This window comes from Bombus huntii, chromosome 7, assembly GCF_024542735.1.
Source record: "Bombus huntii isolate Logan2020A chromosome 7, iyBomHunt1.1, whole genome shotgun sequence".
Classification (NCBI taxonomy): domain Eukaryota; kingdom Metazoa; phylum Arthropoda; class Insecta; order Hymenoptera; family Apidae; genus Bombus; species Bombus huntii.
The window spans coordinates 3335483-3361241 of NC_066244.1; the positions used below are offsets into that span (position 1 = coordinate 3335483).

Consider the following 25759-nt stretch of genomic DNA (forward strand, 5'->3'; position numbering starts at 1 on the left):
AAGCATCGTGTAATCGTCGAATATCGTGCATATAATTCGGTCGATTTCATACACATGATGTGGAGAAAAAACTTTTTATTCCTTTCTCTGTTTCCATCGCAACTCCAATCATCATAATTGTCGAGCGTCCCAGTTTTCCTTAACGGTTAGCGATTAGCATAGTGGATTAAGTACGATGGTGTATTAAAATGAAAAATGACAGACCCGGTTGAAAACATACAACCATCAACAATTTGAAACGTGTCATCATCACGATAGCGTAATAAACGAATGTTGATTAGCACCAGTTGTGCAAGGAAAATTATCGTGCCTCGCGGTAATATACGCTCGTGTATCGATCCCACGCGGAAGCGGCGGGAAGGATGAATCTTTGTCGCTGGTTGCGTATTATTCCATTTAAGAACCAGTTTGTTATGCGTGAGTGCCGCTCGTAGGCGGACTTGAGAATATTGGAGAAGGACGAAGACTCGGTCACAGCCAATTTTGTGCATGTTGACAATTAAGACGGTCGAGCAATTAGCATTTTGCGGGTCGTGTATGCCCCCTGGCAAGGACTTTACCATGATCTAACTACAGCCGCGAGGCGCGTGTAATTCGTTCCAGATTGAATATTTGTTCATCATGACACGCAAGAATAAAGACCATAAATATCATACATAATCGAATTGTTATTCTATTTCTTATCTTAACCTTTTGCATTTCAGTTGCTTGACGAAGCGTGATAAACATTAAAATGTTATCTACAGATTGCATTATCCTATGTAATTGGAGCGTTTAATGACGCGTTGAAGGCTAAACGATTATAAATGGCGCCATTTCCGTAAATACATTCCTGGGAAAATCGCGTAATTTGCAAGGCGTATAAGACAAGATATAGAATGTGGAATGTTAATCAATCTTCCGATGACATGAACGCGCAGGAAGCAAGGACAGAAAGAGAGGAAATATCTTACCTGTTGAGATGTCTCCTCGGTTTGTTGCGCTGCCAGCTGTGTAACCCGTTCCTGAAGGAGATCCACGAGCGTGGTGTACCTCTTGTTCAGAGTATCTAGATCACGAGCGACGTCGTCAACCGTTGAGACGAACTCTCGTCGCGGTTTTTTCACCGAAGCATCCAAAGACGGGCAGATATCTTCCAGCTGTTCCGTGAACGCTCGAAGCCTTTGTCCGTAGATCTAAGGGTTTTGGTTAGCCCGTTACGGTTAGTGCATAGAATTAGATTATCGCATGTGCGTCTCTCTATTCCCTTTCTATTCCCTTAGCTACCCCTACTACCATCATATCTTACGGGACCTTAAAGCAAGCTGACCGCATGCAAGAAATGTATATAAGAATTTGAAAAAGCTACGTACTATGAAGATAGGCATACCTCAAGGATCGTGAATTAAGAACAACGAAATTACCTTCTTCTACTTTTCATACTGTAGAAAATTTACGAGATGTCATGTAACATGAACAACTGATAATGAAGGAAAGGTGCACAAAGTGAGGAACGACACGGAACAGGAAACATTTGAATCTGAGCGTAGAATGTTCGAACTTGAGTGCAAATATACTCAAAGCGGAGACTAAAATAAAGAAATACATTTCTGATTCGATCGAAGGAACAATCGCTTCCTATTCGCATTCGCAAAGCCACCAAAAGCAAAGTATATTTTGTCATTAGCACGTTATCATCAGCTAAGCCTGTAATAGTATTTACGGCGTCTATAGCGGAAAGGAAATTAAAGCAATTTTTTGTGCGACAAAAGCAAGAGAAATATAGGCTCGCGACTTTATTAATCCCTGAAAATAACTGAGATCTCGAAATGTCTGTTCGTCGTCATGAACAGATTGTAATTAACACTGGGCTGCGATTTACAGTTTATCCAGTAGGCATACAGTCGACAATGACGACAATAGCGGTCGCTTCTCCTAATGATTTGCAGTTTGATGACAGCTCGTGACAGATGTCCCGATGATCGAGGCTCCACGACGGTAAACACATTTTTATGTAGAGCTTCATGTAGCTTCATGTAGCAGTCGTCGGGACGGACAAAGAAGGTAATCGAAAGGAGAGCGCAACGTGGGATCGCGACGCAAGACAATCGCGCAACGTGTTCTTCTAGAGAAGACTAACACGTACAAAGGACTCACGCAATATCCCATTCACGCAAGCGTTCATACCGTAAGCTAACAGGCTACCTAAAGGCTACCTAATACTAGCAAAGCCTACCTAGGGGTTGCGAATATATCCATTCGCAATCATGTCGCTTGTCATCTTACCTTTCCTTCACGAATCAATCGACTGCCCGTCACATTTACTGCTTCGATCGCCGGCGCTCGTTCTACCACCTTGTTCAATAGATTCTAAAGGGAAACAGAATGTGAAAGAAAGCGTGTATAAAATATACAGGCCGGGAATAATCGAGTACGATTCATCAGAATCCCTATACGTTACCTTCGCATTCTCCACCTCGAGTTTTTCGTACGATTCGTCAATGAAGTCCACCTCGTTACGGTAGGCATGTTCTAACTGTTGAGCTAGGCCATAGGCTGCTTCCGCGCTGCGAACTCTTTCAACCAACTGAGCACAGAGATTGGTCCATCTGGAGTTTAGTTTGTTCACTTCATCGTCTAAGCGATCCATATCAGAATGAGAGCCACGATGACTTGGCCTCGACTTTTCAACAACATGTCTTGCGTTCTGCGTATCTTCGTTCAGTTTATCCATTGCAGTTTGCTGTTGAGAGATGGCATTTTGAAGCACCATCAGATCTTCTAGTACATTCTGTAATCCCTTCAGATCCGGTGGCAGCTCGTCGAACGATGCCAATTTCACTTCCAATTCGGATACCGAGGTTGTATTCTCCTCAAGACTAGAAAGCACGATCTCAACACACTTTAGCCGCTCAATGTACAGATTACTGGAGTTCCAAATATTTGTCCATTTGGTGGTAACAGCGTCGAGCTTGTTTCTCATGGCTGGAGTCTTCAAAGTAATACCACGGAAAGTTTGCTGAACTTTATCTAGATCTGGCGTTTGACGTTTGAGAGTTTGCTCAAAATCTTTGTGTTGCAGAACCAAATGTTCTAAGCTGTCGATGTCTCTCGGCAATGGTGCAGCTATGCGAGTGTTCAGAACTCTCTCTGCTTCGTCTAATGCTTCTTGAATGGCAGAAATCTGTTCGTTGAAAATACGTCCTGCGTTCTTTGACTCTTCCTCCGCTCTGGCACGTTTCTCCAGTTCATCGAACAATTTGTTCACTTCGGCCGTTTCTCGCTTCAGTCGCCTCAACTGTGGATCAGCAGGGTCGCCTTCGGACAGGAGTTTCTCAGCATCCTCGTTCAAGGCTTTTCTGATAGCAGTTCTCTGATCCTGACCCATAGCCAAGAACTGCGGTAGATCCCAGCCTTTGACCACTTTGATGGTCGCGAAAATCATATTTTGTCGTAATCGAAGCTGTTTCCGTTGCCATAATCCAACACTTCGGTCATATTGTCGTCGCAATCTTTCGGCAGCATCGAGAGCATCCTTGTCAGGTGGCTGAAGAGCAAAGCAGACGCCTGGAACAGGGGACTCGACGCCTTCTTGATTCTTTACGCGCCATTTTATCCTACCAGAGTTGTCGTATAACGTACACTGTTCACCCTTCTCAATCGACATCTGAAACCAAGCAATTTACACGTTAAAGTAATATGACATAATGACATTGATAATGTAATGAACGACATAATGGTCATTCTACTTACATTGACTTGTTTGTAGCTGCAGACGCACGTAACTTGCATAGGCCGTGCCACAGGCTGTCGACGTTGCTTCATAGGAACCACGTCCTTCGCTTGATCAACCAGTTTCTGCACATGATCGCCGTAACTATTCAATTCTTCGCGTAGTTCTTGCATACCCTTCAATAAACGTTCACCCTCGTCCAAGGAGAATTCTGATTGGGAATAAATGGTGTTGAGCGACTCATCTCTCTTCGAGATCCACTGTTCAGCCTGTTGAACATCCCGGAAAAATTGTTGACTCTGTGCTGCGTGTTTCAGATGAACTTCTAGACAAAGAGTTAATTGGAGAAGCCAAGTCCATTGACTCTGCATAGCGGACATGTAAGCTTCGATGGTTTTCGCGGCGGGATGATGTTGAAGGACCAGAGCTTCGCCTCGATCTTGCACCGCGGAGAATTGAATCTCCCGCTTCTCTAGGTCGCTCATAAGGGACTGTAAGAAATAGACATTTTATACATTATGAATTCATAGATGGATTACAATAATCTACGCGTCTTTGGATGCGTGTAAATATTTATAAATTCGTCCATCATGCAGATTATCGTACACCATGATCACTTTAAATTATATTCTTCGTTACCTCTATACCAGATCCAAACGTACGCTTGCAGGACAAAAACAAGTATCAACGACTTTTACATTAGATTTGATGACCAATTAATTCAGGATGCTAGTATATAATTGTCATATAACCGCAAAAAAAAACATTAAAACATAAATTACCTCGTAATACTGCTCAATACTTTGCACATTCAAATTCTTATCACTCCAATCGCGTGTCACCTCCGTCTCCTCCTTAGAACTCAGCCAAACCAGTTCATTAGTCGCCGATTGTATAAAGTCATGTAGAGTGTCCAAATCGGAAAGTCTCTTATTCGAGGCCGCCAATAATTCAGTGTGAAGTTTTTGAAGAACAGTTAGATGTTGGCTGTACAATGTCAATTCCTCAGCGTGAAAGTGGCTCTTAGCCTGCACACATCTCTCCACTTTAGGATGGAACTGCTCGATATTCTTGTGTTCTCTTTGGTGAACCTCCAATTCGTTCTGCACGCTAGGTAAATCGGAGCCATAGTCTGCATCCTGGAGCTGTTTGATCTTCGCCTTACACCAGTCGATGCAGTCGTGTAACGCACGGAAATGTGGATTGGTGTCGACCAATCGGGTCTCATGGACGGTAGTACGGTGTTTCGTAACGACGCGTTCTTCTACCGGGAAAGATACGGCCGACAGCGGCTGTACCAAACGTTTATGAAGAAGAGATCGCAGGGCGACCCACCGTTGATGTAGCTTCTGAACTCTGTAACATGGATAATTCTGTGACTTTTCCGCAAACAAATATGGAGGAAACAGAAAATGATACCGAGAGAGCTACCTTTTGCGAAGTTCGGCCGCCTGACTGTATCGCCCCTCGGTAAGTGTATGCACGTCCGGAAAAATATTTTGGATCTGGACCTCGGTGTTACGAATATCCTGTTCCAAAAGATCCACCGCATGTTTCGCTTCCAGAGGATGAAGTCGATCGAGACGCCTGGCTTCGTCCTCCACTCGTCTCTCGAGCTCCTCCAATCGATTGTCGGTCGCCTTCATCTCTCTGTGCACTTTCTCTGCTAGTCGTTGCAGTCGTTCGAGTCTGAGAAACAGATACAAGCTCGAGCTTGGAACGAAACGAATCGTTGATGCGAATAATCTCGCTACTTAAGGAAGGGATAGATCTTACCGTTTAATTTCGTCGATTATCGCCTGTTCTCTTTCCTGATGCAGCATCATCAATCTATTCCAATTTTCTTCAATAACCTCGATACGCAAGTGAGGTTCGATGTCTACCTCACCGACCGCTTCGAAGTACTTTTGCAAATCCCTGAAGATGTAAGAAAGTCGTTGCTTGTCTCTGTATCTGGGCGGTACTTCCTCATTCTTGAATTTCGTGCTGCCGGCCGCCAAATTTTTCATTTCTATCAAGGTCGGCGGGAAGACACGTTCCTGCATCAGGCACATCTTTTCACGGATCCACATGTGGAGGGAACTAGCTAGCTCTCTATATTCCTCTGAGCGCCTCTGGTCCTCGGCATCGTACAACGGGTGAATCGTTGGCGGCTCCGGGAACACGTCGTAGAGCGAAGAGATGTACGTTATCAAGGACTTCTCATCCGGTTCAGGAGTGTCCACATCTGTAACACGAAATACAAAACCTAAAGCACTTGCATATCACGTAAATCTTTACGCTTCTCTTGCTCTCCTTTCCAAAAAGAATCGCTCGGCCGTTTTATCGTGCAAAAGGGAAAAAGCAGAGGGTAAAAGAGAACGTCACGGTTCGAGCGTCGACCGGAAGCGGTGGTAGACATCGGTGACGGCCTCGAGCATTCCCGACCATAGGAGAAAACATAGGAAAAAAGAGAACGTTGAGGAGAAAACGCGTGTATAAAGTGGCAAGAGAGGAAACTCGCCAAAAAGGAAAAATCTGCTTATCGAGCATCTAAAATAGGATTTAAAATGTGGATCTTTACCTTCAGGATCGAGAAGCCTCGTAACGCCATACTCGCGCTCCGCGACGTAGAAGACCCGATCGAGCCGCTCTCGTGGTTGACTAGCACGAGCACCTTTCCAATCGACCAGATCTGGTCTGTTTCGATGGATTAATGCGCTGAAAGCTAGCCCGTCCCTCCACGATCCGGTAAAGTCCGTGACGCGCACTCCAGGATAACGCGCCGTCGATCGTCTGGCCCATCTCAGAAGAGCTTCACGGGCAGTCACGTTCGATTCCTGACCCACTACAATATCGGATATCTAGAGAAAAAGAAAAGGTCATAGTTCGTCAACAAACGGTGCTTGTATATTCACGAGAGTATATCAGGTTTATTTTCGTTTAGATCTAATTCTGGTGTCGTGCATCGACCTCGATGTCGCTTCCGCTTGGTTCGCCCTTCGACGTTCAATCGCACTATTCGAGCCCCGAAATGTTCGTCCTGCCCTTCTACTACACCCTGTTGCCACTAAACGTGAAAAGAAGCGCGAACCTAGGGACGAACGACGACGACGAACCTGTCCTTGCAATGCGTTACGCGAAAACGCGAAATTAAAATGAAGAGTCTCGCGTCGCGAACGCGAAACAAAATTGCCAAGATTACGCTTACCCGGACGGTTTTCGGCTTTGGCGAAGCCTGTCGACTCAAAGAGAAGGAGGAGGAGGAAGCAGCGGTCTCCTGCAAGTAGCCGGAGCTGGCACGTTTCGTCAGATCCTCGGCCACGCATCTTTCCTCGCCCCGTGTCAACGTGGTCGTTTTACGTACGATCCGGGTCACGATACGTTTCGTGCCGTTTTCGCCGCGTCTCGAAGTTTTCGTTGACTCGATCGACGATCCTAAATCGTAGCGTTATCAGTTTCGCTACGTAAACACACTGAAGCCCGCACGAAAATATTCCAACGAAGCTCCGACTAACCGGCGATGTTCAAACGAGTTTCAGAGGCCTCCTCGTGCTCGTGATCAACCGGTTGATTCAAAATCGCGTCACGATCGACTCCGAGCTTGGCTACGTTCCAACTTAGCACCATCTAAGCTGATCGTGCCGTGACTTCTAGACCCTTAAACGAGTCGATCACGATCAACTAACGAGGAAATATCTTATCAAAGCATTCGAGCCTCGAAACTCGTAGCCAGGTTACTCGTCGAACTTGCCGTTTTGTCGGAGTTCCTACCTAGAACCTCGGTCGAGAGTCTTCTCTTGGTGTAAATCGCTTTTAAGTCATCAGTGACGGGTGTCGCAGTAGACGGAGCAGGCGAGGCGACGTTCTCGCGAGCGTCATCCTCTCTGGTGCCTTGCACGAACAGTCTGCCACCTTTGCTAAACCGATATATCGACATTGTGAATCGGTACAAAATTGTATCCACGGGGATCTCTCGTCTCTCTTCTGGCGGCCGTCGAAAGGACCGAGTTGCTCCAAGAAACTAACATCGACCTCCAGGAATAGAGGCAAGGCACGTACGGCTATTCATTCGTAGCCTTATCCGGCGTCTCGGTCTCTCCAAGCTTATACCGCGCGCCGCCGCTCGTGAAAGCCGATTATCGAAAGTCGGCAGTCCGTCTATCACCGTTAGCCCGAGTTAGATACTCGACACGACTCGAAAAACAGTTATCGATTCGCGAATACGCGACCGATACGTATCTTCCCGATGGTCAGTTCAAAAAAGACCGAAGCGACTGATACGTGTGCGATTCGAACCGAACGAACGACTAGCGATCGTCTGAGAGCGCATCGAGTAGCTGCACCGAATTGCGATTCGTTTTTAGCACCAACGCTTCTTGAAAGTGGGGGAGCGATCGCGCCTACTCTTGGAGAAACCGCCTCGAGCGGGGAACTGTGTTCACTGGACCAGAAGACAATGTCAACGTAGATCAGGACAAATAAAATACGATACCCTGTTGGCGGGGAGAATGATAGAGGAATCCGCCAAGTGGCGGAAGGGGAAAGTGCGAACAGAAGAGGGAATGATAACGCTGGAAGAATTAGTTAGTTATCGGAGGAGACACTCGACGGCAGGTACGGCCATCACCGCGCGTATCGCGAACAGACTGCCGCGCACTACAGGTAGCTCATCGAGACCGATCCCCACTTCGAGTTCTTTTCGTGCTTCTTTGCGCGCTCGTTCGTTCGTTCGCCCGTCCGCTCGCACGTTTCACCGGTAAGGTTTCGCGATGCGAATCGTCGCGCGTCCCTAGCCGCGACACGTGTCTACCGTTCGAGGCTTCGACGAACGTGTACCCTGGTCCGTTGTCGCGCGACCACGTTCCAACGATTTCGAGATTTTACGCCGAACGGTATTTACAACGAAAAGAACAGGATACACCGCGATTTACCGAACGAACGAACGACCGACAGCGTGCCGTGCTGTATCCGGCTGCCGTCGCGAGAGTAGGCCAACGAAATGCGCGCAGGTGAGAGACGCCTCCGACATTCCCCCTCTTGATTCCCCACTCTCTTTTTCTTTCTCATCCTCTCTCCCTTTGTCGATGACTGCTCGTACTTGTTATACCATAGCCTACTCTTCATCCTGTTGCTCACCCCTACAATTCGAACGACGTCATCTATCTCGCTGTGTTCCCGCGACGCCCCCCTAAAATCCATGCTTGTCCTCGTGCACGTCGTCGTTGCGGTCATATGGTTGTTATTTGTGCATAACCGGTGCAAGATCGCGCATGCGCCCGCGTTATATCGGCCGAGTCATCAGGGAACATGCTGTTGCAACGAGGCGAAACGCGTCGGGAACACACCGGACGCCCCACTTCGCCGCGACGCGACGCTTCGTTTGCCGTTCGTCGTGCATCGTGTCCTTCCTCCTTTTCCTTTTCCAGAGATTTTTACGATTCACCGTGGCACAGTAACACTCCGTAAGCGCCGCCTTCGGAACCTCGTCGATGTTCCGAGCTGACGTTCGCTCGCATTATGTCGCAGACTTACCTAATTCGTTGCGCGGCTCCCTCAGTTTCAATTAATAATACGCGTCAACTCCGTTTGAAGGACATGGGGAGGTACGCGAGGAAACGAAAACAATGCCTAAATAAGCAACGTCGAGTTGAGACAAGCGAAAAATAGGACGCGGCGTCGCGTCCCTGAACGTTGTGAACGCGAACGAGAGAAAAAAAAAAAGGAACGGAAAACAGTCAAGAGAGACTCGAGGCGCGCGGTTTGCTCGAGACCGGACGTGACGTCATCGCGCCCGCAACCGCCCGGCCCGAGCATTGACTTCCGTTACAATGCCAGCCGCGTGAACCAATCGTTGCAAGATCCTCCGGGATCCTTGTAATTCTTCGCAATTTCCGCGATTACCGGTACTTCGCCTTCCGTAATACAATGGTAACGCGACTTGCTTCCTAGAAGCAACACAAACTAAATGGACACGATCCTTCCAAAATAAAAAATTGTATACAAACTACTTTTAAACCAGCTGTGTTATTAGTCAACGAAGTTATTCCTAACTTAAATTCTCTTTAAGAAAATCTTTGTACAATGTCAAGGAAGGAATGCAAAGGGACGTGTATTTTACGAGGGCGCGAAAGTCGTCAAGATGCATGAAACGCGCTAAAAGGGAACGATCGCTCACAGCCTGACCTTGGCCGGTGGCGTCATTCGCGTTTTTGTATTCGGTACTCGATCGAGCGATTCCGATTATCATAATTACAAGGTGGGCGGCTCGCGACCAGAGGAGACCACGAGAAACGCGCCAGGGCGCCGCGATACGACTGTTCGCAATCTGGTCACCTCCCACGTCCCGGAATACCACGCGATGCTTTTGACTGACAATCAACCTTCCGGCTTGCTGACTCGACGTACGCGTGGAACTACCATAAACGGACAGGTCTGTCGCGAGCGGAAGAATAGTCGTCACAGGCGGTTAGGATACATGACGCGGTTGTCGAGGAAAATGAATCTCGAAACGATTCGGCGGATCAGTGAGAGCTTCCGTGCGTAGGACGACGGCTGTTACAAGACTATCTGCGAGCGCCATCTGGCTTTTCGATCGGTTCACGCGGTCGATAAGAGATCGAGCCAACACTGGCTACTAAATATGTATTTAAATCTTTGATCCGGGTGTAATTATCGGAATATTTTTTTCGAACGAATCGATAAATGCTTTTCAGTTCCTTTTTTTTCGCAAAGGGAACCAAGTACGACATAAAAATGTAGGGAACTTACCTTGCGACGCCAGCTCTGCGGCGCGAAACAGAACAAAAAATACACCATTAGATACAGATGCTGATCGGGAGGAGCCGATAGTTAGTAAGAATATATAAAGGGAATAGGCTTAAATTTCTCTTTCTTCCTCTCTCTCTCTCTCTCTCTCTCTCTCTCTGCGGCTACTTCTCCTTTCTCGAAGTACCGATTCGAGAGCGCGCGAGATAACGAGAAGTCGCGTATTCGTTGCATCGTTACGAAAACGAACACTATCTGTCTTTGTGCGGTCGCGTAATACGGTTACTCGAGCCGCGATCGATGTCTCGCCTTCGAGATTTTTTGCGCCCGTCCGCAGACGATCCGACGCGACGTCCAGTATCGGCCAACTCTTTTGGCGCCGACTCTCCTCACCGAATGACCCGACCATCGCGCGTAATCGCGTTCCCGTTCTGTGGTGTGCAACGACGTGGCATGGCGTGGCGTGCCGTCCTCGACGGCGCCAAACGTCGCCTGGAACGGCTCTCACTCTTTCTTTGCGCTTCCTCCGTCCGACTCGCTTTCGATCGGAACGAGAATCGCGAGAAAAACGAGAGTGGTCGGACATTCCTGCGCGATGATTCTCCTAACCGACCGTTTTCCCCTCGCGAGCATCGGTTTCTCGGAAGCGAAACTTTCGATCGGTATCGCTCCGCGACTCTTACGAAAAAACGTTTTCGTTGTTTGAAAGCGGGAACGGCTTGAACTTCGGCCAGAGCACGATCGAACAATGGGTATCATTATTCCTTCGATAATCGCGATTCGAAAGGGCGAACCAGGTGTCGAGACGTTCCTATTGAAACGTCCCGTTTTCTTAGGTGCTATCTCCAAACCCACTAGAGTATACTTGGCGGTGGTATATAATTTGTGATAAGCGTAATCGGTGATAATTTCAGGAAGATCCGAGCGTCCACTCACCTGGAAGTGAAGTATGATGGTCCATATCAAACCTAGAGTCAACTTTGGGTTTCCATCGACAATGTCTTCAGCACGAATATTAACGAGCTTGATCTTCTTGTAGCGCAAAAAGTCAAGAGCCATTTGTACGTTCTGCAGCATGTGGAAACGCATCCGACCTCTCTCTCGCGGCTAAAAAACGATAAATCGAATTAATCGTACATCAAATCCTATTATATGGCACATAATCACCGTAATTACGATTAACCCTCGATTGACAAGGTTCAAACGATGTTACCTAACTGCTGGCGTTTCAAGATATTATTTATTGCTTATAAACATGGTGACCTGTTTAAACGGATAGAGGATACAGATCATCTACCCCTGTAATCCAGGTCAAGTTAGTCCCAGCCCGACAGTTACGTAACGAGCATTTCACCCTGGAAACCTACGGGTTAAGCGGACCAGCGCCAATTGCGTCTGTGCCGCATAAAAGAGTATCACGGAAGGAAACAAAATTTGGAATACTTACAAGATGCTCGCCCGAGAGTACCTCCAGCAAGGAAATGAGGTTGTGCCCGTCCCGCAGGTCTTCGAACAGATCTCCGACATGTCTGCTGGCCTGCAACAACGATTTCACGCATCAGAGCACTGATAAATGACTTCCTTGTTCAAGTGTCTCTCGACAATTCTATATAACTGAAAATAAAAACAAGCCATCGAACGAATCGAAATGTATGAAACAAGAAAATGGAGCGACTGCAACCAAAAATTAAACGTAAAAAAAGAAAAGATATGGTGCACACGGACGGGAGGACATTGAACAACGAACGGTGAACGATTACAAAACACGAAATACTAGGAACGTGTACGTGCAAACACACATAACGGATGTAGTGAGAAAGGGGATAAGGAAAGAACGGATTTCGATGAAGCAGGTATTCTGAAAAGATAGTCGCGTGTCTCGCGAAAATAAAGGTACATTACACGGCCGCGGTGCGTCACGTGCAAACGCAGTAATCGTGGCCCTCAAACTCACAGTTAAACTTTAAATGTCGGCCGCGATAAGCACGAATCTCAGGTATCGTAGAAATCACACGCAGATCGTTTAATTCGCGATAATTGCATTGCTTTTGCACGTCGACTTTTGCCACGGTTTCTCAACGGGCCTGTTCATTGATGGTTTCTTTAAGTGATAAATGGAAGCAGAGGGAAATATGAAAGGACGTTACTTGGAAAAACAATTAATTCACTCGACAAAACAAGACATTGCGTTTCTTGGAGCATGCGTAAAGTTCCTTCTAACATTGGCAACGTTCGTTAATATCACCTGCCCTGAACTTACAGTGGGGGAACAGCATGGTTGGTTGTTCACAAGAACGCACACGTGTAGGCACGTGTAAGTCTGAAAAAAACATCGATTGAAAAAGAAGCACGGCCCGAGTTATGTGTTTAGTTTCGAGTGGCTTGGACGCGACCGAAAGTAGCGGCAGGTTGCCAGTCACCGTCACACGGTACATCGTTCGTCTTCGTGTTAATTTGCTTGCAATTAACGTGTTCGAATCTACCACTACTCGTCGGTCGCATGGACGAGTGGTCCTTGACCGGAAAGCTCGGTGGCATGCAAGAATACAAAAACATCAGAGGTAACTTCCCCTTTGAGAATTGAGGACTTACAGTGGGTAATCCTTAATTGCATGTCAACGCTTCAAAGAACGAACCTAGAATGCAAAGCCTGGTTCCCGTGAACTATGACGAGTGAAAAGCAAGTGCTCGAGACGTCAGCGTTTGTTCTGCTAAGCGCGGTAAATTTGAAATTCATCGTCCGGCACCGTCACTCTTTTCTCAACATTCTACGTCGTGAATATAAAACAGTTTCTTTGTGATCTTGCACTTTATACATTATGAAAACGCGCAAGAAATAAAAATCTTCGAGCATCTGCTTTTAACTCGTACGAAGCTGAAAAATCATAATTAACGTCTACCGAATGATAACTATTTTCAAATATTAAACTAGCGAGGGGGATAGCCTATCAACTTGAGCGAACCTAGGTTTACACATTAGTGCTATTGACATGCATTTTAATGATCATCCCATAATCTAAAAGAAACCCGAACCACTCGTCCCAATCGATCGTTCGCTGGAAAGAATATACGATGGATTCGTACCTTCACGTACTTCCAATGCTGTGGATAAGCGTAAAAGGATGAAAAGTAGAGAATTATTATTATGAATTTTCATTGGACAATGGGCCCTTATGTAATTGCAGGAATCTGCATGGAACAATCGATGCGTTGTCACGGGCACAACGAGCGGATCCGAGGTGGACGTTATGCTGCGCATAAGCGACGCGCTTTCAACTATTCTCGGGCGAGAGTAAAACGAAAGTAAAAACGGGTGAGCAGAAGCAGAGATCGAGTCGTCGTAGCTTTTTGCACTACCGCCCGGGACAACGACCGATCTTCGCGAATCGAAATCGAGTAAGCGATAAAAACGCGTACAGTTGATGGGCGTACGATCGATCCAGTATCTATGAATGAACGTTTGAAAAGAATTCATGATATTATCGCAAAGAGGATGTGTCTCATCCGAATGTTTCTTTGTAACATTGTTAACGCTCACTTCTTGGAACGATGATCTTCTCCAATTTCGTCCCAAGAATCATTGACGGCACATAAGGGAGAGTCACAGGATATCTTTATTATTCAACAGATCGGAATTCATGGACGCAGAAGTTACTTCAGCGGACCATTTCCTGGCACAAATGTTACGCAATGGCAACGGTGCGTCATAGCCAAGCATGCACTCACTCTTGAGCGATCGCAGCTAGGTTTTTTTCCTCTGCCCCTCAGCTACTGTGCAACACATCTTCGACAACAGGCTGGCTGTTTAACTGACTGATTGACTGACTGACTGACTGACTGACTGACTGACTGACTGACTGACTGACTGAACCGTGCTTGCCTACCTGCGTACCTAACTACCTACTTATCCACCTACTTACCGGGCAAGAGGTGGTAAATCGGGAACGTCGTCCGCAGGAGAACGTTTCCGAATAAGGTCAGAGTTACGAGAGGAAAGGTGGGCGCGCGGAATCGAGCAGGTAGGTAGCCAAGAAAACCAGTACCGAGCAACGCGCAAATACGCAGTACCGTTCGCCGTAATATCCTGGAATTCATTACCGAAGTCAAAATAGGTTGATTGAAACTAATTAACCATCAATATAATCGATAATGGGACCGTATTCGTATGTATTTACTGTTTCTTTTATTCTTCCCTTCTAAAGGGGAAAATATCAAAGGGAATCAGTATCAAATCAGTATCGAAAGAAATTTCTCTTACACTGCGAAACTGTGGCCAATTGATCGTTTTTGAATCAATGCGAAAATCTTTCATCTATTTGTGGGGCTGCGTGGTTCGTTCGGAAATGTATATACGAACCAGAGAGCGAAAGCTTTGAAGAAGGAGAAACAAGTAGGTAATGGAACAGGGGTCAGTTAAAGAGAGGGGTGAGTAATGCCGCACCTCGGTAGGCGCCGTTCTTCGTCGTCGCTCGATTTCGAAACGAACCGGGGTCGAAGAGCTAACTAACATAGGAAGAAAATAAGGCTCGATAACCCTCGAAATACCAATCGAGTTATACTCGCCGCTTACGAACACAGACCGCTTCAACCTTGCCTCTCTTCTCCTTTCTCCTTGACTTCTGACTTTGCATACGTGACCAACGTAACGAGAAAGCAATGCAGGGAATGTATCACTGCTCGATTTATCATTGAACGTGCACTCTTCTCTTTCTATCTCGAACGGGACAATCATCGTTTACGAACGATCATGTCCGTTCTTTTTTTTTCTTTTTTATTCTTTCCGAAAACAGAAGAAGAACCTGCGTCATCGTCGATTCGCGACGGTGCCACCGAGAGAGAGAGAGAGAGAGAGAGAGAGAGAGAGAGAGAAGAGAGAGAGAGAGAAGAAACGAAGACGAGAGTCACGTGAGATCAAGGCTAACGTGTCTCGAGTTACGAGAATTGTTCGCGGTCGCGTGGCATGTCGACGGCGTCGGCGTCGTGGTCATCGTCGTCGACGTCGGTTGCGGTCACCGTGGTCGTCAGGACCATTAACGCGTCTACACCCATGGTTTCGTCACCGTCAGAATCGGCACTGGCATGTTGATGGTATCGTCGGCATCAGCGACCAGCGATCGGCATTGGAATAGATGCTGGCACCGCCGACGGCATCGTTTTTTCCGTCACGTGTTGACTCGAGAATGCGTACGACGCAGAACAGTGGCGGTGTTTGTTCAATTCAACGCATCGACGGTAGCACGATCATTCGAATCTCATTAATCAATCTACGTTACAAAAAAACAAGACAGAGAGCGAGAACATTCCTATATCGAAAAACCAAGTTTCCGCTGAAGAACATAGGCAACTACGCTGACTGGCAGCTGACTAATCGAAATAGCATTGACGAGGGTGAAGCTAAAAGAGGTGCGAGAAAAATGGAAGCAAAACGTTAAAACAAGGGGAAACTCGTCGAGAAACGAATCGAAACTATAGATTCGAATAATTTTCTCGATTTCACCCACTCGGTTTCCTCGATACGTTACCTTCTATAGCAGCGCGTGAAATACCCTCCTGGAAGGGATTACGGTCGACCCACGCGCACGTCCTACATGGAAAAGGAGACGGGTGCAGGAACAAGCACAACATATACGTATTGTATACTGGTGGATAAGAAGGTCCCCTATCGTTTACATATGTGGTTACGAAACAGCTGGTTGTCCCGGCGTTGCGCGCCGCTGCTCTCGTATGCTCACCTATCAGGTGTTTCGATATATTCCCTCGCGCCTCGACTCTGCCAGCCGTGGCCTCCTGCTAAGGTCGCTCTAAAATTAGGTATCGTTCGATATTTTGAAGGAAGGGCCACGGCTGCCGTACGAGGAACAGTCTCCTCCCCTTATAATTCGCGGAATGCACCTAATCATTTCTTGTAAAAGAATTAGATCATAATTGGTAGATTGCACGCGCTCATACGCGCGCGTGTATGTATTATAGATCAATCCGAACTTACTGCTCGAACGTTTGTCGTGGAGCAGCAGGCCGATTTAAGTGAACGCCCATCGACTGTCACATCGCTTAAAACGCGAAATGTTTTCTACGATTCGAGAGGCTTACCTTTTTCAGATGCTTGTTCACCCATTTGGTAAATGTTTTCTTTTGGATCGCGTCTCGTTCGTCTGCAATCAAAAAGAGGATCAATTTGTTAGAGACGTTGATTGCAAGGGTGAAAAGCGAACGTTGTCTTTCTACGCCTTCTCCGCTTCCTTTTCTCTAATGTATGCGATTGTACCGATTTCCTACGTTGAAGTTTAATTAAATCGTCAATTTCGATTTTATCACCGACACACGAGTTACGAGCGATCGTCTACGCGGGCAAACAGGCATCGGGCATCAGGCATCAAGGCAATAAGCAGCCAAAGCAACAGTAGATAGACGGACAGGCAGACAGACAGGTAGGTGGTCGGGATGGATAGGAAAGTAGGTAGGCAGATAGATAGATAGGTAGATGGGTGTTTGTACGTAGGTAGTCACAAAGGAAAAGAACAGCCGATCGTGCACGCAAACAAGCGAAAGTGTGTTAAAACTTTGCCGAATTATTAGGAGGCTCTGTAAATGCCAAGTGCAGTCTGCCCATGTCCTCCCAACCTGTGCCCTAAACACCTGATCTCTAATAATAAATCAATGGGATGTCTATCCCCTTGTGTTCTGTACTTGTGCTATCTTGCTATGCTGTACGTTTCGAATAATCTGTCTTAGCAACCTTACAACGTCCATCGATGAAATATCCGCCAGTATTCGAACCGACATCGTTACACTAGATAGATACAAGTTCGACGACACTACTCGATCGCGAGATTAATCGAGTAGGAGGCTCCTGCTCGGACTTCGCAGTAGCAATTAATTACGGCCGATTATCCGATTCCGTGTAGCTGTAGGCTTTCATTAAGAAACACTTATTTAACCTCTCCGTGAACCAGGCGGAGACTGAAGACGATCGTAGCTAATACGAATAATGAACTCTCAGACCCTCGAACTATTGCTCAACTTCGAAAGGAGTCGCGAACAACGGTTTCGATGAATTTTCCCATTTTTGTGGCAACAACGTTACGAAATAGGTAAGGCAAACCTATTTACACCGTCTTACAACGATGCTTTTATGGAAGGTCCGCGTAATAGCAATTAAGTGTACGTTCGAGTCATACTTCGTCCGTAATGCGTTCATGAATTACCGAAACTCGTTATCCAATATACGATAAAGTAGATAAAAAAAAAGAAAGATCCGATCGATTAGGCTTATACGTGTACGTAATGGTTAAAAATAAATAAACACGTTTATTCTAATTGACGTGACAAGGTATTAACTCGTAATCGGTTCGATCGAAGTTCGTCGAAAAGCCGCATGTGCCTTGAAAGGAAAAAATATTCCAACGTAATCGAAAACAACGCTTCGGAAGAGTGGCATACCGAAGCACAATTGGAGATAAATTGGGACAATGAGAACATTCGTTCCCCGACTACACACATGGGATTTCGGAGCGTGTGATAACGGGGAACGATTGCTGGACGATCGTCCCTGGACATGAATTTGTTATGGAACGATGGAAAGGAAATCGCGATAAATGTTTTCCTGACGACAGCCCAAACAGGGAATTACGTGCTCACGTTTCTACGAACGTGGCACGTACTGAATTACGTACGCAAACCACGCGTACACGCCCCAAAAGAATTCTTTCGATAAAAGAGAACCGTTTGGCGAAAACGCTTGGTTATCACGCGCGATACATTCGTGAAATCGTTTCGTAAGTGAGACACTATCTACGTATGTGCATGTGCGTGGACAAAAGGAACAGCGCGTAACCCGTTTGTAAAAGCGGATTCTAATGTAAATGATTCTACATGGTCGAAACGCTAAGGAGGCGGGAAGCCTTGACTATCCACCACGATTCAATCCGGTAACAAAAGATCGGCGCGATATTAGACACACAAAGACACTTCAAGAAAGTTAGTCAATGTTAAATGAACAAAAAAGAAAAAAAAGAAAGAGAAATCAAAAACACTTTCAAAGTTCACAGACACGTGTTTGCGTCTATACATGGTTGCACTATACGCGCGAGAAAATTACAAGAATCGCGTAGGATTAAGAACTTTCTCGTATCGGACATTCGAGACTTTGGATCGGAGCTCGTCACGAGGCGCGAATTATTTTGCCCCGGCTATTTCCGAGGCTACTTCCGCGAAACATTCGGGTCAAACGGCAAAAGGTAAACGACCTCAAAAAAGATACTTCCGTTCACGGTATACTCTCAAACCGATACGAACTCTAGTTTACGCGATGCGTGTAATTCTCCGGTCTCCCTTTTCTCTCGATTTCTCCGCTTCTAACAAGCGGAATCTCGTTCTGACCGAGGAATATTCAAGGGAAGAGAACTCGGAGAATCGCACGTAGGGCTAGCTATTTCGTGCCGATTTGTCTCGATTCTCGGACGACAAAGACCAAGGGAGAAGCCAAAGCGAAGTCGATATAAAAAAAAAAAAGAAAAAATATGAAAACGAGAGAAAATAAAAAAACGTGTGTTCGGGACAATTGAAAAAGAAGTTTCTATTGGCAGGACGAGGAGGGTCAGGGGCAAGGTATTGGACGGGATCCAGCATCGGCATGCCAACTCTTCACCTACCGTGCGCCTCGATGAACATCGCCCAGCAACCCCAGAAAGCCTGAGTGCTGCCGGAACGGTGTTCTGTGGCCCCTTCCACCCGCCAATTTTCCCGTCCTTCCATCATCCACGAAAATCCATTTTCGTTCTGACCTTTGAACTTGGAAAGAGACTCCTCGTATCCGTGCTGCGATCTCTGCTCACGATGATGTTCCGCCACGGTATCGGCCGGATCGAAACCAAGCCTCTCCTTGTAATAAGCTTGAGTGGACATCTCGTTTAGCCAGTTAAGCTCGCTACAAGTCTTCTTAGGTTCTTTCGAAACCAGCCAACAACGAAACGATGTTTTCCCTGTTCATCGGGCCTTTGCTCTTTCTTTCTTTCTTCCTATATGTATAACAACCTTTATCTCCAACGAAACGCACACGTTCTCCCTTTTTACTAGGTTATCTTCTTTTCGTTCGCCAAGATACGCCACATGCACACGCGTACCAAGCACACTGTCCCGTTCCGTTTTTCTTTCTTGACACCGTGTCGACGTAAGAATAACTCCTTTCCTATGATCGGCAGTTTCCTTTCGCGGAAGCCTCTTGCTCGTATTTACATTAGTGGCTTGGAAACTACCACGGAACACTTTAAAAACGTTTCGTACAGAAACACTTACTAACGTAGGCTTATCTTAATGGAAGGTTTAATTATATGTATGGCACTTCGAGTCGACGGAAGACCTAGTTTCGTCCTTAATTATATTCACTTTCCACCCCTGTCGTTGCTACCGCGCGCACCCTTCGGTTTTCGTTTGTTTTCGGATCGAATAATTTTGACACTGGCTGTGGTGTTGCACTGTTGGAAGAAGAGAGATGGTGTAAAGGTCGGACGACGATCGCGTAGCCAGACGGCCAGGGATGAACGAACGTAGGCACGACGCAATCGGATAGGAAGGAACTGGAGGGCGCGTCTGCGACACCGACGACACGGACAATGCGGACAACGAGAAGAACAGCTAATTTCGTTCCCCGTTTGTCCGTTCGGCCGTTCGCCCGCTCTCTAGACGCGAACGAAGCTTAACGAATCAACGACCGAATTTATCACGGCACGTCGCAGACGTAACCACTCAACGTTTCTCGGCCAAAGTGGCTCGGTGGTGCACCACGAGACGCCGGTAATCGGTCTTTCGCGGACCCCTAGTTCATCGTTCTCCTCGAGAGAGCGAAAGAGACTCCGACTATATCCGAGCAGACACGATAAATAGAAGAGCACGAGGTAATTTTCGTTACTCTCCCGCTCGACTTTCGCGCGACCAATTAAACCGAACGATTCTATTAGCGAGTATACGCGTCACTAACCCAACCAAGTATAGAATGTTAAAAAATACTTTGTAGAGTAGACTGTGGCCGATAAGCAAATGAAACTAAAGGAAACAAGACGAAATGAAAGGTATCGGAATTGGCAGGGATAGAGAAGCGAACGCGGTGGCAACGATCGAGCACGCGAGCGAATCAGCGATTGCACTAACGAACGAACAACCGGCTGTGGGTTGCGAGCGAGCGTACCAACGAACCAGCGAGCGATCTACCAAACTGACGGTCCACGAGACGATTGGTGACTGAGAGACACGGGTGCCACCCGGGGAAACCCAAGACCATCGGGATCTTCGTATATGGTAATAGAAGCAACAGCACGTGGGTGTCGTCTTCTGGATCGAAGCGAAAACCAACAACGCCAATTGCAACACATCGACATCGGGCCCTTGCTAATCCTACCGGCCTTCGAATTTAGATTACTCGAATCGAGTTTGCGTGTTGTTTGCCCTCTTTCATCCATTCAGTCACCTGTTCCGCGTTCAGTTATGCGTATCGCTACCAACCACGGTCACGCCCTGTTTGAACTTTGAACACCGATATCAAAAGCCGTGAATGGATCTCGTTGTTCCTTGGTATTCCGTTAATATTTTCGACAAAATTAGACGGCTGGCGCACCGCGTCCAATACGAAACGTCAAACGTGATCGTACGAAATCCAAGATCGCGGGGCTCGGATCGGACTCGACTCGACTCTGGCCGGTTCTCTCTAGGACAGACGGAATTAGATGCGAATAGAAAATAGAGTAACGCGTGTCACGCGCCACGCGATGTTAGGCGAACTCCTTCTAACCGTGTCCGTCGCATTGGTTAAACGACGCGACGTATAGAAAGTTCGAGAGAAAGTACCCCGCGCGCACGTAACGCGCGAACAGAGCAGTCACATCTCTCGTCGATGAAATTTTGTTAGAAGAACTAGTGAAAGGGGGAACGCGACGTGCCAGTTGCTCCTCAACCGGATTCTTCCACGGAAACTCCGACATCTGTCTCAACAACGGGTTCCTTTTAAGAAGAAGCAGAACACGTAAGAATACGAGATAACGAAACTCGTGAAACGATCGATGACATCACGACAGATCGAAACGCAAAGCATGCTCTTTCTGCTCCCCACCCAACGTATCTTACACCACCTACGATCTCTTGGTTCTCCGGTGAACGATATCGCTTCCTAACGCGAAACCAGCCACGCAGAAAAATAGCAAAGGAACGATAGCCGGAACGATAAACGAGTAAGTAAGAAGCTGCGGAGAAAAGCGGACGAAGAATGAAGAAGGAGGAAGCGCGTGTACACGCATCGGATCGGCATAATGCGAGCTGCTAGAGGGGGCTGGCTTGGCGGCATTCTTGTGGCAACGGCGTAGCAATATAACGGGTCCATAGTCGGCTCACGGAGGACTTCTCGAGGGCTCTTGGAAGCCGAGAAGACTCTCTCCACCGGTCGTATAGTTCGGTTCAACCTTGAGCTGCACGCGGCAAAGCGTGGCTCACGCCGCTGTAAAGAGTCGCGCGTGCGAGACTTCTTTTCCTCTCCTTCGGTGTGTTTTCACAAGCCACCTCCGCGTCCCTTCGTTTTACCACGACGACACCATCCTTCTTTCCCTTGCTACTTCGCCGCCGGAAACCCCACCTATCTTCGCATCTATCGTAACCACCGCCTCGAGTCAAATGACAAAACAGCCATCGATTCTCCGACAGCTAGAAGCATCTTTCTCGCTTTGCTCATCCGCTGTCCCAGTTACGTCCTACTTATGAACGCACACAGTCGATGTGCTACCCGATAACTCTTTTGCATCGTATCCATTCCGATCGCTATCCATTCCACGATACGTAATTCTAGTATATCGATTACGAATCGACCCTTGTGTGAACGCAGTTTGACCCTCGCGCGAACCGATCGACCGTCTCGCGAGTCTTCTTAGCCTCGAACTTGATACATCGAATCGCTAGCAAAAATACGAATGAAGAAACGAGGAACGCCTTGCAGACGACCTTCGCGGAATTCTACGAAGTCCTGGATCCTAAATTCCGACTGGTAGATAAATTTTCGGCTGACCTTTCTCGGCGCAAAACGGAGAATCCTCGAGACCGCCCGTTAAAGTCGAGCGTTTCAGCTAATAGAGCCTCCGGTTCACTCTAAACTCTGTTCCTGTTTCACGAGGCAACACAAACTGGTTTTCGAGATTGCGAACATGATCTCGGAGCCGTATATGAAATGGAACATTCGATATTCAACGTGATTCCGTAAAATAGAACGAGATATCGATTCACGCGTTTTCGCTGTTTCTCGACGTGAATTCGCGTAATCTGAGTTTATGTGGTTCCTCGTTTATCGAATAATAATAAATGATAAATCTTCCGACGTTCGCGCAATCATTGCAACTGCGTCATCAAGAATCAACCGGAAAGAGGAAAAAGGCAAAAATCGGTGCGTGTATCGAGAAAAGGTGGGTCAGTCGATAACCGTGTGTCTCGATACGATTTCGCACCCTCAAAGACTTTTAGTCGCGACTCGATAAACTCGACGTGCTTCACAACGATAAAACTTACTTGCACTTTCGTGGATTTGTTAACGCAACAACCAAATACGGCTTTCGGTGCGAACACGCTGGAGGTCGCAGATACGAAGGTGGGGCGATGTACTAACCGAACGGGTAGACGGAGAGAGCGAGAGAGAGAAAGAGAGAGAGAGAAAGAGTGACGACAACGATAACGAGAACGAATCGGCTCGAGAATAGATGGATCCGTGTGTGATGACGATGGACGAAAACAAAGAAAGCAGAAGGGGAAGACAGTCCAGGTGGTGAACGGGAAGTTGGAGGGGAAAGATAGAAAATCTGAATGAAAATCAGCCAAGGACCGATCAAACGAGAAACGAAGTGTTTGTTGAAGCAGATATAAGTATGTGTAAGCAGATATAAGTATGTATAAGTATATAAGTATGTGTAAGTGTGCCAGAGGACGGGGAGATAACGAGGGATAAGCAGGGAGGGTATCACGAGTGTGAGACAAAATAATTGACATTCCGTTTGAACACGAGGGACGTGGCAGTGCTCAATTACGCCGGGCGCAGTAATTTGGCAAGAAAACACGTGACTTGTTCCGCTTTCGAGTATCGCGCGCTTTCCATGGTTTCAGTGTACACTTTTCTTGGAAGGAACGATGGGAATTCAGAAGCAGAGGTCACTCACGCGACTTCTCGCGTCTAGTTAGGCACAATAATAATAGTCGCACTTACACGAGATAACGTTTCTTCGTGTTTCAATTATGCTCGAAACGGCGAAACCAGGGTACAAAGACGGATCAACTGGCTACGACCGATTCGGGCCAGAGAATAGGCCGATCGGACCAAATTAAGAAATTCCACGTACACGCGGGGACACATAAGCGCGGACTCATACGTGATTGTGCGCGGTGTTTCTCGCGAAGCCGGTTTGTCATAGAGTTCCAACAGCCTGCAATTATTACGCAATCCCCGTATTCGATGAAAACGACTTTCTTCTGATTTACTCGCTGCTGAAACCGCCACGTCTATCTATATACATTCCCGTTCAAAAGTACGAGGGCTCGTATCGTTTTCGAACGTGTTTCGATTTGTAATTAAAATTTCCAATATTAAAGCACACTTTGAACGTTTATAGACATAAACCGCAAATTCCGCACTCAGTCTGTTGGTTTAAAAGTTTTGGACACGAGAAGAAGACCACAGAGAAGTTTTGGAGCAATTTAAATTGTCATGCTCGAAATACATAAAAAAAAAATTAATAAGATCATACCTAACGCAATAAACAAATAGCCAGAATGTCGAAAATGCTAACTACAAATGTGGTAATGAAAGTACGAGACAGATATTTAATTCAATTCATTAATTATATCCACAAGTTTAAGCATATATTTGTTGTGATGATCCAAGTATCATATTTTTGAACGGGAGTGTATGTATACATATACACTGGTCGCGCGGCGTGGTATTCCTCGCTGATCGTACAGACACCTCTCGACATTCTTGTCCCATTGATAGCTCTATTCTTACGTCAACCCACCCCGTGACATGTCTTATGTTTCGGCGATCGGATTTCAGGCTATTATGAAGCTTGCTTGACACGCTACCGACTTAAAGGGAACGAAACGAATGATACGAACCAACTGTGACTAGTTCGTCTTTCAAACAGGGGGAATTCTAGGAACTGAAGCTTGGAACGACGAAGGAAAACAAAAAGGGAGAAACACGAACGATTGTAATCTTGAATGAACCCTTGCGATAATATCGATATACGCATTTGTCGTTTGCTGAATCAGACGCTTAATCGTTCAGACTCAATATGCCGTTTCGTGATTACCAACAACGCGGTTACTAATGGAAGGGGTAACAGAGAGACCCGAGTGGGAACGATCGAGCGAGTAAGTATACGAGCCTATATCGGAGGAAGAAAGAAAAAGCGAGACAGAGAGAGGGAGACAGCCGGAGTCAGAGACAGAGGTAGTAGAGCTGGGAGGTGCCACAAAACGAAGCGTGACTCACGGAACGCCTCGTGTTTTGCTCACAGTCCGAGTTTGCCGAAATTTTTCACTGAATATCTATATATTCCACGTCAAAGCGGGCCAATATTCTCAACCATACACCGAACTGACCGAACAATTTCCTGTCACGTGTCAAATGCAACAAGGAACACCCACGAGATCGCGAGAGTAGTTCCTTCTTCGATATCAAACGTCCTTTCGATCGTCGCACTGGATATCAATCGCCGCGTTATCGATCTAGTTATCAGCTGATACGTTATCAACCCTTGACAAGCTAACATCACGTCACGATAACGGTGTTCGTTCCTTCGTTCATCACACTATTCGATCGTCGTGAACGCTTTGTTGCGACAACATTCGCGCGCGAGCTTTGACATCGGAAAACATATACATATATAGACGTCGACGACAGTGTCGACGTAATTCCCAAACAACTGACAGAGTAATAAACAAACCAAACCGATCGTTCGTCCTGCAGTCCGACCCAAACCAACCAACCGACCGACCGCCGCTACTCGAGACGTGGCACTGGAATTCTTGGTAGAACGTACCGCACGACAACGTTGACGAAGTCGACGCGCGTATCCGGAACCCCGCCGTAACACGGCCAGGTAGCTGTAGGCCGTACGACGAGGACGGAGAGACTCGTGGCGAGAGGAACGCGCGCACACGCTCGCGCCGGAGAAACGGTTGAACGGAGAAAGACGGAAAGGTGGACCGAGAAGGATGAATGGGCCGAGGAAAGAGGAGCAACGGACGGATAAGGAACAGCGAGACGAACGCAGAGGAGGA

General features: G+C 46.8%; 1 protein-coding gene across 43 annotated transcripts in view; it reads right to left on the minus strand.

Annotated features, from left to right (window-relative positions):
• The window catches only part of LOC126867505 (microtubule-actin cross-linking factor 1, isoforms 1/2/3/4), a 51181-nt gene that overhangs the window by 18287 nt on the left and 7135 nt on the right, over positions 1-25759 (minus strand). For 6 of the 43 annotated variants that reach the window (XM_050621996.1, XM_050622024.1, XM_050622010.1 and 3 more), the window contains exons 1-16: positions 19111-19924; positions 16550-16611; positions 13544-13561; positions 12720-12779; positions 11907-11996; positions 11396-11566; positions 10463-10477; positions 6276-6555; positions 5489-5939; positions 5144-5401; positions 4495-5068; positions 4352-4375; positions 3733-4203; positions 2441-3646; positions 2266-2349; positions 954-1175 (exon numbers count right to left, since the gene is read on the minus strand). In XM_050621996.1, the coding sequence (XP_050477953.1) occupies positions 954-1175; positions 2266-2349; positions 2441-3646; positions 3733-4203; positions 4352-4375; positions 4495-5068; positions 5144-5401; positions 5489-5939; positions 6276-6555; positions 10463-10477; positions 11396-11566; positions 11907-11996; positions 12720-12779; positions 13544-13561; positions 16550-16611; positions 19111-19363 (4239 nt within the window). In that variant the 5' untranslated portion in view covers positions 19364-19924. Of the gene's footprint in view, positions 1-953; positions 1176-2265; positions 2350-2440; positions 3647-3732; positions 4204-4351; positions 4376-4494; positions 5069-5143; positions 5402-5488; positions 5940-6275; positions 6556-6902; positions 7130-7465; positions 8461-10462; positions 10478-11395; positions 11567-11906; positions 11997-12719; positions 12780-13543; positions 13562-16549; positions 16612-19110; positions 19933-25422; positions 25653-25759 lie in introns of those variants that run through there. The other 37 variants (XM_050622005.1, XM_050622015.1, XM_050622007.1 and 34 more) reach the window with 30 other exon arrangements.